The sequence below is a fragment of the Hypanus sabinus genome, chromosome 10 (assembly GCF_030144855.1).
Source record: "Hypanus sabinus isolate sHypSab1 chromosome 10, sHypSab1.hap1, whole genome shotgun sequence".
NCBI lineage: Eukaryota > Metazoa > Chordata > Chondrichthyes > Myliobatiformes > Dasyatidae > Hypanus > Hypanus sabinus.
In genome coordinates this window covers 27,938,153-27,951,895 of record NC_082715.1, presented here as the reverse complement: position 1 = coordinate 27,951,895, position 13,743 = coordinate 27,938,153, and the positions used below count along the sequence as shown (strand labels likewise).

General features: G+C 39.8%; 1 protein-coding gene across 2 annotated transcripts in view; it reads left to right on the top strand.

The window, feature by feature from the left end:
• The window catches only part of med23 (mediator complex subunit 23), a 106,402-nt gene extending 94,022 nt beyond the window's left edge, over nt 1-12,380 (top strand). For both annotated transcript variants that reach the window (XM_059981567.1, XM_059981566.1), the window contains exons 27-29: nt 4,446-4,566; nt 10,118-10,249; nt 10,700-12,380. In XM_059981567.1, the coding sequence (XP_059837550.1) occupies nt 4,446-4,566; nt 10,118-10,249; nt 10,700-10,870 (424 nt within the window). In that variant the 3' untranslated portion in view covers nt 10,871-12,380. The remainder of the gene's footprint in view (nt 1-4,445; nt 4,567-10,117; nt 10,250-10,699) is intronic.
• Nucleotides 12,381-13,743: the final 1,363 nt, after the last annotated feature.

The following is a 13,743-nucleotide window of genomic DNA, read 5'->3' as shown; positions in this document are numbered from 1 at the left end:
CACAGTACTCCAAGTGTGGCCTAACTAGAGTTTTATACAGTTGCATCATTACATCGTGACTCTTAAACTCTATCCCTCAACTTATGAAAGCTAACACCCCATAAGCTTTTTTAACTACCCTATCTACCTGTGAGGCAACTTTCAGGGATCTGTGGACATGTACCCCCAGATCCCTCTGCTCCTCCACACTACCAAGTATCCTGCCATTTACTTTGTACTCTGCCTTGGAGTTTGTCCTTCCAAAGTGTACCACCTCACACTTCTCTGGGTTGAACTCCATCTGCTACTTCTCAGCCCACTTCTGCATCCTATCAATGTCTCTCTGCAATCTTCAACAATCCTCTACACTGTCTACAACACCACCAACCTTTGTGTCATCTGCAAACTTGCCAACCCACCCTTCTACCCCCACATCCAAGTCGTTAATAAAAATCACAAAAAGTGGAGGTCCCAGAACAGATCCTTGGGGGATATCACTATTCACAACCCTCAAATCTGAATGTACTCCCTCCACCACGACCCTCTGCCTTCTGCAGGCAAGCCAATTTTGAATCCACCTGGCCAAACTTCCCTGGATCCCATGCCTTCTGAATTTCTGAATAAGCCTACTGTGTGGAACCTTGTCAAATGCCTTACTAAAATCCATGTAGATCACATCCACTGCACTACCCTCATCTATATGCCTGGTCACCTCCTCAAAGAACACTATCAGGCTTGTTAGGCACGATCTGCCCTCCACTAAGCCATGCTGACTGTCCCTGATCAGACCATGATTCTCTAAATACCCATAGATTCTATCTCTAAGAATCTTTTCCAACTGCTTTCCCACCACAGACTTAAGGCTCACTGGTCTATAATTCCTTGGACTATCCCTACTACCTTTTTTGAACAAGGGGACAACATTCGCCTGCCTCCAATCCTCCAGTGCCATTCCCGTGGACAACGAGGACATAAAGATCCTAGCCAGAGGTTCAGCAATCTCTTCCCTTGCCTCGTGGAGCAGCCTGGGGAATATTCCGTCAGGCCCCGGGCACTTATCTGCCCTAATGCATTTTAACAACTCCAACACCTCCTCTCCCTTAGTATCAACATGCTCCAGAACATCAACCTCACTCATATTGTCCTCACCATCATCAAGTTCCCTCTCAGTGGTGAATACCGAAGAGAAGTATTCATTAAGGACCTCGCTCACTTCCACAGCCTCCAGCACATCTTCCCAGTTTTATCTCTTATCGGTCCTACCTTCACTCCTGTCATCCTTTTGTTCTTCACATAATTGAAGAATGCCTTGAGGTTTTCCTTTACCCTATTCGCCAAGGCCTTCTCATGCCCCCTTCTTGCTCTTCTCAGCCCCTTCTTAAGCTCCTTCCTTTCTACCCTATATATATTCCTCAATAGACCCATCTGATCCTTGCTTCCTAAACCTCGTGTATACTGCCTTCTTCCTCCTGACCAGATTTTCCACTTCACTTGTCACCCATGGTTCCATCACCCTACCATTCTTTATCTTCCTCACCAGGACAGATTTATCCCTAACATTCTGCAAGAGATCCCTAAACATCGACCACATTTCCATAGTATCCCAATTCACACCCGTAAGTTCTAGCCTCATAGCCTCATAATTTGCCCTTCCCCAATTAAAAATTTTCCTGTTCTCTCTGATTCTATCCTTTTCCATGATAATGCTAAAAGTCAGGGAGCGGCAATCACTGTCCCCCAGATGCTCACCCACTGACAGACCTGTGACCTTACCTGGTTCATTACCTAATACTAGATCTAGTATGGCATTCCCCCTAGTCGGCCTGTCAACATACTGTGACAGGAATCCATCCTGGACACACTTAACAAACTCTGCCCCATCTAAACCCTTGGAACTAATCAAGTGCCAATCAATATTAGGGAAGTTAAAATTATCCATGATAACAACTCTGTTATTTTTGCACCTTTCCAAAATCTGCCTCCCAATCTGCTCCTCGGTATCTCTGCTGCTACCAGGGGGCCTATAGAATACCCCCAGTAGAGTAACTGCTCCCTTCCTGTTCCTGACTTCCACCCATCCTGACTCAAAAGAGGATCCTGCTACATTACCCACCCTTTCTGTAGCTGTAATAGTATCCCAGACCTCTAATGCCACCCTCCTTCCCTTTTTACCCCCCCCCCCCCCCCCCCCATCCCTTCTAAAGCACTGATATCCAGGAACATTGAGAATCCATTCCTGCCCTGGTGCCAGCCAAGTCTCTGTAATGGCCACTACATCATAATTCCATGTATGTATCCAAGCTCTCAGTTCATCACCTTTGTTCCTGATGCTTCTTGCATTGAAGTACAAGCACTTTAGCCCTTTTACCTTACTACCTTTACATCCTTTATTCTGCTTCTCTTTCCTCAAAGCCTCTCTATATGTTAGATCTGGCTTTACTCCATGCACTTCTTTCACTGCTCTATCGCTCCGGGTCCCATCCCCCTTGCAAATTAGTTTAAACCCTCCCGAACCATGCTAGCAAACCTACCAGCAAGGATATTGCTCCCCCTCAAGTTCAGGTGCAACCCATCCAATCTGTACAGGTCCCACCTTCCCCAGAAGAGATCCCAATGGTCCAAAAATCTAAAACCCTGCCCCCTGCACCAACTCCTCAGCCAAGCATTCAACTGCCATCTCCTCCAATTCTTACCATCATTATCATGTAGTACTGGCAGCAATCCTGAGAACGCCACCCTTGAGGTCCTGTTCTTCAGCCTTCTGCCTAGTTCCCGAAACTCACACTTCAGGACCTCATCCTTCCTGCCTATGTCATTGGTCCCAACATGTATCACGACTTCTGGTTGCTTTCCCTCTCGTACCAGGATGTCATGCACTTGGTCAGAGACATCCCGGACCCTGGCACCCGGGAGGCAACAAACCAAGCGGGTTTCCTTCTCACGTACACAAAATCTCCTGTCTGCTCTCCTGACTATAGAGTCTCCAATGACGATAGCTCTCCTCTTCTCCGTCCCATCCTTCTGCACCACAGGGTCAGACTCTGTGCCAAGGCCTTGCCACCGTGGCTCACACCTGGTCGGTCGTCCTCACCAACAGCATCAGGATGTTAAAGGTTTTTTTTCTGCCACCATTGCAATCCTGATTAACCAATATTGATAAAGCATAATAACAAAAGAGAGGTTCATCAGTCTTGGGTAATGACCAGATATTCTGTTCCTGTGAACTGTAATGTGTACAGTTTGCAAGTCCGAAATTTTCAAAGTTCAAAGTAAATTTATTGTCAAAGTGTGTATATGTCCCCATTTTCTACCCTGGGATTCATTTTCTTGTGGGCATTCACAGTAGAGCAAAGACATACAAAACAATCAATGGAAAAACTGCACACGAAGAGTGACGAAACAAACGTTGTATAAATGAAGACAAACTGCAACTACAAGAGAAAAACAAATAATAATAAATAAATAATACTGGGGGACAAAAATTGCAGGTGCCTTCAAAGTGAATCATAGGTTATGAAACCAGTTCAGTGTTGAGGCGAGCTCACTGATTCAGGAGCCTGATGGTGGAAGGGTAATAACAGTTCTTGAACCTGGTAGTGTGGGACCTGAGGCTCCTGCACCTCCTTCCCTATGGCTGAAGTGAGAAGGGAGTATGCCAAAGGTGGTGCAGGTCCTTGATGATGGATCCTGCCTTCTTGTGGCAGCACATCTTGTACATTTGCTGAATGAGGGGGTGGCTTTTCCCATGATGGACTGGGCTGCATCCACTACATTTTGTAGGCTTTTCCATTCTTGGACACTGGGTGTTTCCATGCCAGGCTATGATACAACCCGACAGGATACGGTCCACTGTACATCCGTAGAAGTTGTTAAGGTTTGAAATGCCATACGTTCATAAACTTCTAAGTAGAGGTGCTGCAGTGCCTCCTTTGTAATGGCACTTACGTGCTGCTAAATGTGACTGCAAATTGAGTTCCTGCACAACACAAAATGCCTGAAACCCTGCAGCAGCTGGCAAATTCATGCTGCTGGTCTCCCAGATGCTTGTTCATGTGTATGGAATTTACACAACTAGAGTGTCATAAACTAGAAAGAGCCTGTATTTACTTACTGTATTTTTAAATATTGCAGTAAAGGTCAATAAAAGGGTAAAGATGAATAAGGGATCCTTGACTTCATAAATAAAAGCATTGAACGTAAAGACACAAAATGTGCAAACAAGTTGGGGCTCATTTAGAATATTATATAACACACATTGAGTTAGCTATCAAGGCATGTGATGATATTGAAGAAGCTGCTCTCTTTAGGTCAGAGAAAACTATCATATTAAGATTTATGTGAAACCTTAGATAAAATGTGAATAAAGTCATAAATCAATGCCATAGAAATATGTTAAGTAATTTGTTTGCAATAAATATTTAATTTGAATATCCAGTGAAAATTAGTAAACTGCTCCTCTTCCTCAGATTTCTCACGGAAGTGCTGAAACCATTAGTGAAGACAGAATTCCAACTGTTGTATGTATATCATCTAGTCGGGCCTTTTCTGCAACGGTTCCAGCAAGAAAGGACTCGGTGCATGCTTGAGGTCAGTTTGTTGATGATTAATGTTAATATGAAATTCAAGTAATGGAAAATGAGTTTGCCATTTCTCAGAAACATAAAGTGCAGATCAGGCAGTATTTGTTCATATTTCAGGTTAATGACTTTTCAATCAGAGTAATGAAAATTTTGACAAAGTTAATGTACTTATTGACATTGCCTACTTTCGCTTATTAATAATTTTTTAATCTACTCATCATCTCTTCAAATTTTCATACATTTATAATCAGTGTTTATCATGAAACTCTTTATTTTAGAGTGGTAGTCCATAGATAGGTAATTACAACTTAGAACAAAATTCTGCTCTTTTTCAATGTCCGAAACTTTGAATCTTCAGATGAGGAATTTGCCTGTGTACTCTCAGCAAATTACACCATGTAAGTTATTTGAAGTTCACTTCCAATTAAGAAATGTATTTTTGTATCTATCTCAGTTATAAAATGTTGCATCCAAATTACAGCTCATTTTTCTTCATATCTGTATAGAATGATTCAATTTGACAAACAGTTTATTTCCATTCTGTATTGATATTATTACCCTCTTAACATGGCCGTCATCATTTGAATTAATCATATTATTACACATCACACATATTAATTCAATAATTAATTTAAAACTTCTCTTAGTCAGCCAGCTCCAGCGATTCCACCTACTGCCCTGCTCTGTATCAAATATATGTTCATTATTCACGGCGTGTCTTCTGTTTTATGAGTGAATGATTAGAGTAAACTGTGGTTGAAAGGCTAGTGATGCATAGGGAAAAGAGGCCCTAGATGGTTTCTAAATTGTTTTGTATTAGTTTAAAACTGAGAATTGCTTGGAGTTACAGTCGGCCCTCCTTATCCACGGGGGATTGGTTCCAGGACCCCCTGTGGATACCAAAAAACGCGGATGCTCAAGTCCCTTATTTAACCTGTCTCAGTGTGGTGGACTTTAGGACCCGGCAGAGCTCTGAATCCACAGTGTTTCTATTCACGAAAATGATCACGATCACGATCACAATTGAAAATAAAGTGGAAATAATAAAGCGATCGAAAAGAGGTGAAACGCCATAAGTCGTTGGAAAAGCGTTAGGCTACAGTGGGTCAACGATTGGAACAATTTTAAAGGGTAAAGTGAGAAAGGCCCTGCCCTGATGAAAGCTACAATTATTACTAAGCAACACAGTGGTTTAATTATTGAAATACATACGTTTCTGAAGTGTTTTATATGCATAGAAAAGTAAAATATATACTAAGACAAAACATTTGACTAACTGACGCTAAATAGTACTGGATGTATCTATCCCGACTTACTTAATAAGAGAGCTTCTGTTTTTTTTTTCAATCCCGATCTGTGGTAACTTAACACACATACTGCTGTATACTTTGTCATCTCTAGATTATTTATAATGCCTAATACAATGTAAATAGTTGTTATACTGCATTGTTTAGGGAATAATGACAAGGGAAAAAGAAAATCTGTAAATGCTCAAACAGCAAGTGCTGGAGAGAGAACTTCCGGGTTTTCCCAATCCGCGGTTGGTTGAATCCACGCATGTGGATCCCGCGGATAAGGAGGGCTGACTGTACTATACTCTTGAAATGTTAGTTATATGAAAACCTTTTGAATGCAGTTAAGTGCAAATAATAAAGGCACGGGGAAAACTAATGTTCTTGTATACTTTAATTAATGAGCCACTGCATTTAAATTCATTTTCAAGTCTTTGCAGGATGAGAGGGGATCTGATTGAAACATATAAGATTATTAAGGGATTGGACACACTAGAGGCAGGAAACATGTTCCCGATGTTGGGAGTCCAGAACCAGAGGCCACAGTTTAAGAATAAGGGGTAGGCCATTTAGAATGGAGTTCAGGATAAACTTTTTCACCCAGAGAGTTGTGGATCTATGGAATGCTCTGCCTCAGAAGGCAGTGGAGACCAGTTCTCTGGTTGCTTTCACGAAAGTGTTAGATAGAGCTCTTAAAGATAGCGGAGTCAAGGGATATGGGGAGAAGGTGGGAACGGGGTACTGATTGTGCATGATCAGTCACGATCACATTGAATGGTGGTACCGGCTCAAAGGGCCGAATGGCCTACTCTGCGCCTATTGTCTATTTAAGCAGCTTTTAAAAGCAAGAATGTTGTTTGTGTGGAAATGTACTTTTCTGTTTGGCTTTCTACAAGTTATGCAAGGTATAATTTAAATTGTTTCTTTACCAAAATAAATTTCAAGCCACAGATTTGTTGGATAAAGAAGTCTGCAATTTACTTTCATAGTCAGTACATGTTAGGGGTAGACTGGAATGTAGCATCTAGTATTAGGGCAATTGAGCACAAGCTTGTCCAAAGAGGTATGTTTCAACAAGTATCCTTCAGGTAAAGAGGAGAAACATGGGGTTTGGCGATGTAATTTGAGAGTTTAAGGGTTTAGGGGCCAAGGTGCCTTCGCTGATACCACTAGTGGAAAGATTGTATTTGGGGGTACTTAAATGGGCTAAGTCAAAGAAAAGCTGAAATCTTAACAGATTGTTGATCTAGGGGAAAGATGGAGAACAGCATTTTTAACAGATCTGAACTAAATTAGCAAGCATAAATTTAAATGGAACTCCTAATGTCACAAACGATTATCGCCTTCTGCTTTATTAAGATTGTTTACTGGTACCCTGTTTTTAATTTACACTTTCTGCATTGCTGTATGTAAGGCTTGTTTCATCTAATTGTGCTTTTACCCCCTGTCACACTAAACCACAAGGAGACAATCCTTAAGGCCTCTACTGTCTAAGTTTAATCTTACTTGCACATGCTAAAATTCTGTTATGTTTTAGCAGCAGGATCACTTGGATTTTGCTAATCTATAGTTGTCATGTGCCCTTTTCACTGTTTTGTGGTTTGTTTCTCATAATATCCAAGTGAACAGTTGAAGCCAAAGGCACTTCGGGTCATGCTGAATTGTTGTATATGTAAACAACTTTGAAGTATATAAGAAATCAGGCAAAAGGAGAAAGTGGAGTGGTGAACAAGGAATCCTTGGGTTGCACGACGGAAAAGCATTGATAAGGCAGAGAGAAATACAAGAGTGGCTGAGGATTGGAAACAGCAAATGAATGGAGAAGAGGGAAAAGACTTCTGAATAGAATTGGCCTTATTAAGGAATGTTTGTTAATATATTGATAACATTTCAGAGAATGTTTAATGGTATAAGCTGGAACGGGTGGAATATGACAAGTTGTGACATTGGAGAGGGTAGGCTTATATACATTGTAGTTTAGAAAAGTTAAAAGCGATGTAATTGAAATGCACAAAATCCTGAGAGGCCTTGAAGGGATAAGTATAGGGAGAATGCTTCTCCTTATGAGATAAGCTGCAACTGTAGGGTCATTGTTTTAAAAATGAGGTGTTTGCCATTTGCAAGAGAAATGAGGCATAATTTCTTTCCAAATGAAGTTGAATATTTAGAATTTGTTTCCTTGAACTTGGAAGCAAGTATTTTGAATATTCTTAAGGTGGAGAAGAATAAAATCTTGATAAGCAAGGGAGTGAAATGTTACTGCAGGGAGACATGAGTGTGCAGTTAAGATTAAAATCAGATTAGCTGAATGGAGCAAAGGAAGGAAAGTAGAGAGTAGTGGGGGAAATGAAGGAATAGGCCAACTTGGAAAGCTGAAGTGAGCAAAAGCAGAAAAAGTCAGGGATAAGAATGGAGGAGACCGAAAAAGTGTAAAGGGATGTGAAGACATGAAGGATAAGATGGAGAAAATGAGCTAATTGTGTGCTAGTGGTGAATTTTCTGTATGTGATTAATGTTTTGCCAAAGCAAATGTGGCCAGGTCAAGTGGAGTTTATCATGTACACAAGTAGTGTAAGGTACAGGTCCAATGGAAAACTTGCAGCAACATCTCAAGCACATAGGGTCAGACAGTATTCAACACAAACTATTACACAATTAGGAGAAAAGGACTGTGCAAAATGAGACATTAGTGCACAAAAAATACACCAACAGAGACAAGTCCATAGCAGTGCAAGAATTGGTCAATTGAGCTCCCTTGCTAAAGTAGGATTAGGCATTGTCACCTGTGGCTTCTGGTGGGTGTTGTGTATGTTCCACTTTAGCCTGACCTGTTTACTTTCTGCTTCACTGCTGAGAATGGAAGTTTGTAGAATTTTCTTACAAGGAGAGTGATATTTATTCTTCAAGACAGAGGTGAGTTATGGGCATCGGCAATAGCTCAATGGCCATTTGTTCAGTTCACTTATAATTCATGTTTTTTTTTTCAACTTTATGTCCTTTCCATAAGAACCTGTTGAAACTCATGTGTACAGTGATTGGTTTGACTTCTATGAGGACATCCTGGGTTAGAATTTCATCAGTTTCCATTGAGGAATATAAAACTCTCATTCTATAGTGGGTCAGAGAGCATTTTGTTATGGAATCAATATATTGAAACTCAGGACAGGCACTATTGAATAACACCCCTTCATCGGGTTAAGGATTTAGTATGACTGTTGTTGGATTTCCACAGTAACTAATGCCAGGTTGATTGGGTGAGAGGTTGGGAACTAAAGATAGGGTGTTTCTTGGGGTTGGTAGGTGGGCGTGATAGGGTTGACTCATGGTAGTCAGTAGCAGGCATGTGATTGCCATTTGGAGATGGAAACATGAATTTGATTTTTGGTGGATTTCAGATGGAGATAAGAGGGGTAGGCTGATTGGTTATGAGATGCTGAGAGGTCTACTCAAGTCATGCATAAAATCTAACTTTTTGGCAGTTTCATCAATCAGGCCATGATTGTCTTTTAGTTCCTTCATCGGTGAGCCTTAAAATACTGTTGTCCTTTGGTTTACTTGCTTTTATTGGTCTGGTTTTCTATTAATCATTCTTTCCCTTTTAATTAACCCTGCCACATAATGTAATATTACATGAGTGTGGTTGGTAAGTGGTGATATGGATTCCACTGGAATTTTGAGACAGTTGTATATATTTCCCATATAATCATTCCATTGCTTCCAATGGTAATCATTATCCTCTAAATGTTTTGCTGACAGCGTCAAATTCTTTGGCACCTTTTCTTATTAATGTTAACCAATATTTTTGAAAGTTTGTTAGAAACCTAATGAACAGCTGACAAGTTAATCAGCTGGAAGGTAATACACTTGCATGAAATGAAAAAGATGGCAAGCTCAATTTTCTTCTCAACTGATTTGCTACATTAAATTTTCAGATGATGGATCATTTTTTCTGCCTGAGTAAAGCTCTATGCAGTTACAAATTGCTCTTCAAAAGAGACAGTTCAAAATAAAATGTTGAGTGTTTATTATGCTTTGCAGCTAATGAGATTGCTTCCCCTCTATAACACTCTTTCGTGAAGGCTCACAGCAAAATTTAACTTCTCTCGTCCCACATGTGTATGGACCCACTGGCAACTTGATGTTTTCTGTTCAAATGTTAATGAGAGCAATTTGTTGTATTAAATTTATTACCTTGAATGATGAGCAACTCTTGGATTTCTGGCAGAGCTAGTGTATTTAATCAATTTTAACATTTATTCCCTACAGATAGGCATAGCGTTTTATGAGATGCTACAGAATGTAGATCAAAACAGCAAACATTTGAGCTATATGGACCCCATTTGCGACTTCCTATACCATGTAAAGTACATGTTTACAGGAGATAGTGTGAAGGATCAGGTGAGTAGATTATAAGGACCTTAATAAGTTTGGTAAAGTGCGTTTGAAGTAATAAAATTTGCCTAAGAGAAAGTCGCTTTTTTTTATTTTCATCAATCATTGGTGGAATCAGAGAGCATAGGATTTAAGGATTTTGAGATAAACAGCAGTGTTGTTTGCCTTGAATTACTGGTGTTCTCCATGCATTGTTTCAATGCTGATACTTTGCCTTCTGGCTTTAAATCTTGGATTGTTTGCAAGACATGGGATTGGGAGGGTTTAATGTTCTTTTGTATTCTAGTAGTGAAGATTCTGAGAAACTGAATCCTCCTTTCAGATACTAATGAAGGGCAATTAATTCTCAAAGATAAGATGGGTCAGTTGATGAATGGATACACATTAATTATAGTTCGTAACTTGCTCAGGAGCAACCAACAATCTAACTTGGAGAGCTTTGCTCCTTATTTCTAGGTGGAAAAAATTATCTGTACGTTAAGGCCAGCTTTAAGACTCCGGCTACGTTTTGTGACTCACATAAGCAAAGTGGAACCAGCAGCTCCAGTACAACCAACAAGCAGTGCTTCACCAGCCATCAGTTCCAACCAGGTCTCCACAGGTGTTGCTCTACCAGTAACACAATAAGAAGATGCGGGTCGCATTTTATTTTGGTGGTAAAAATGTTGTGATGTAATATATTATTTAGTATTTAAGACCAAATCCTGCAATAAGGCCTCTTGAAATATTGTACTTATTCACATTGTCAAATAAACAATGACACTGACCAAGAAGGAGTGTTAACTACATGTATTCTGCAGAAGTTTCTTTTCCTACGACTTAATCTTGTTCGAGATGGCTCTAGGTTCCATTAAAGTAAACCAAAATGAACTGTCTTCCTTGCTGATTAACAATGAGGAAATATAGATCCTAATGTTTTATACTAAATATATTTGTTTATGTTGGTGATGCTTTTTATTATTTTTCTCCACACAATGAAATGGTTTTTATTTAAAACTGAAGACAACTTTATTCTTATTTTGTATTAACTTGCCTACTATTCATATAATTTTACTCCTAGACTATAACCACTGACGTACAATAGTTCGACCAAAAGTGAGTGTTCCAAAACACCCATGGCATGTTGATGCACCTTCTGAAGTAATCCTGATCTAATGTTAGTTGCACCCTTTCTACCAAGATTCAGTCCATGTTTTAAGTTTCAGATTCTTGAAGCTTTACTTTGGGATATAAACTGGTCTCCTAACAGACTTTAAACAGATTTATTGAGCAAAGTTACATGTCCAAATGGAAGTCAATCCATATTTATTAATGGTGTGCTTTTTATATGTGCTTCAACTTCTATAATAAGAATGTGAAAAAATATTTGTCTACTGGCCTTAAATTATTACTGTAGTTAAGAATTTGAGTGCTTTTATTGAATCATTCAGGCAGACGGCATGGAAACAGCCACTGAGTACACACTGGCAATCAAACATCCATTTACTCTAATCTCATTTTATTCTCTTTGTGTTCCTGTAAACTTCCCAGATTCTAGCAATCCCCAACATTAGGCACAATTTACAGTAACTCATTTATCTACCAACTGGCTTGCTTTTGAGATGTGGGAGGAAATTGGAGCACCCAGAGGAAACCAATACAGTTAGAGGAAAAACATCCAAACTCCATTCATGTCATCGCAGAGGTCAGGATTAATCCTCGGTCTCTTGGGCTGTGAGGTAGCAGTTTCATTAGCTCCGTGCCACCTAATTAAACTCTAATTTGTATTCAGACATGATATTCTTCAAACAAATAAATCTTACTGTATCATCCAGTTAATAATCTTAGTGACTGATAGAACTACTGCAAAAGTGAGTTGAAGTACAAATATCCTGGCCATTTTTAAAAATCAGCTGTGAAATATTGAAATTTTGATAGTCCATACATTTATTTTGTTAAAATGAGATTGTTGAGGATTTGCAGATTTTTTTTTGAGGTTAAATTTTAGCCAATTTACTTAAATTGATTGACTGACTTGCATTGCATGTGAATTTGAGTGTTTGACATCATGAAGATGTAAACACTGTTACTTCAGTTTGTTCTTCAACAATTAAAAATGTACAGTATTGTGATAATAAAGTGTGTCAATCATTGTTAATGACTTTAGCACTCTCACTGGCCTCAAGATGTCCCAAAACTTTCTACTGCAAATTAACTAATTTTGAATTGCATTCAATATTACACTCAAGTTCAGTAGTCCTCTACCTTGGGGATAATTCATTCTGTGAGTTTTGAAATGGCTAATGAGACCAAAGTGGGACCTGCAGACTTTACCACAGTTGGGACAGATAAGGTTTGACTGGACAGGTGGAGAGGTAATTTGGGAGATAATGCACAGGTTCTGTCTTTTACATTGAGCTTTGAGAACATCCTGTAATTATTTCCTCTATTTACCTGTTAATTTCATGATGTCATGGAGTTCCAATTAGTGTTTGCTTTGAGAATCTTCTATCGGGTATGGAGATGATGTGTCTTTATCTTTGAATCCAACAGCTTAATTAAGGCCTCAATGTTGGAGATATTAGTTTGCATATTCAGTCAGTAAATTTGGTGGAGATAGTGGTATTTCTCCAGTACTTTGGAATGTCCACTGTAGGCAGTTCAGCAGAGCATGGGCACTGTGCTCAATTTGAGATCGTTATATTTTTATTACACAGCCAAAGACATTGGCACATTGAAGATGATGCTGCATCTCTTCGCCAATAGTTCCCAGGCCGAGCAAATCAGACTCGTGCACTCTAGGATCTTTGGGTTTTTATTGTCCAGCAGTGTTGTGGAATGATGGCACAGTGGTAGATGTCCCTTTCTTTTGAAGATAGGAAGTACAAGGGTGTTGGGTGACACCACTATGACTTGAAGCTTAGACATTGGATACTTGCATACAAACATTGTCTGCACACTGACGATTGATACCAGAACTTGGATGTCCTTGTGTCATCGAAAGCCTGTGGCATAGGTTGAACAGTTTCTGATTTATAAACTCTCTGGTTTCCAGCCGGGTACAGGTATTGATTATAACTGACGTTTCAATGACAAAATCTGCCATCCTCTTTAGGGATGAAAGATCATGAAAGAGTTTATTCATCATATACAATGGGACAACACTAGATCTCTTTTTAAAATTTACGATTTGTCCTGCAGACCAGCTCCACCTCAATCGATATTGGAGGCAAGGTACATTTTGGCAATGAAAAAGATTGAGAAGACCATAAGACATAGCAGAATTGGGCCAATCTGCCCATTAAGTCTGCGCCGCCATTTCATCGTGGCGGATCCCGTATCCCATTCAACCCCATACACCTGAGCTCTCACCATATCTCTTGATGGCCTGACCACTCAGGGATGTATCAACTTCCACTTTGAATATTCCCACAGACTTGGCCTCTACTGCAGTCTGTGGCAAAGCATTCCGCAGATTCACCATTCGGGCTAAGGTGATTCCTCCTTAATTCTGTTCTAAG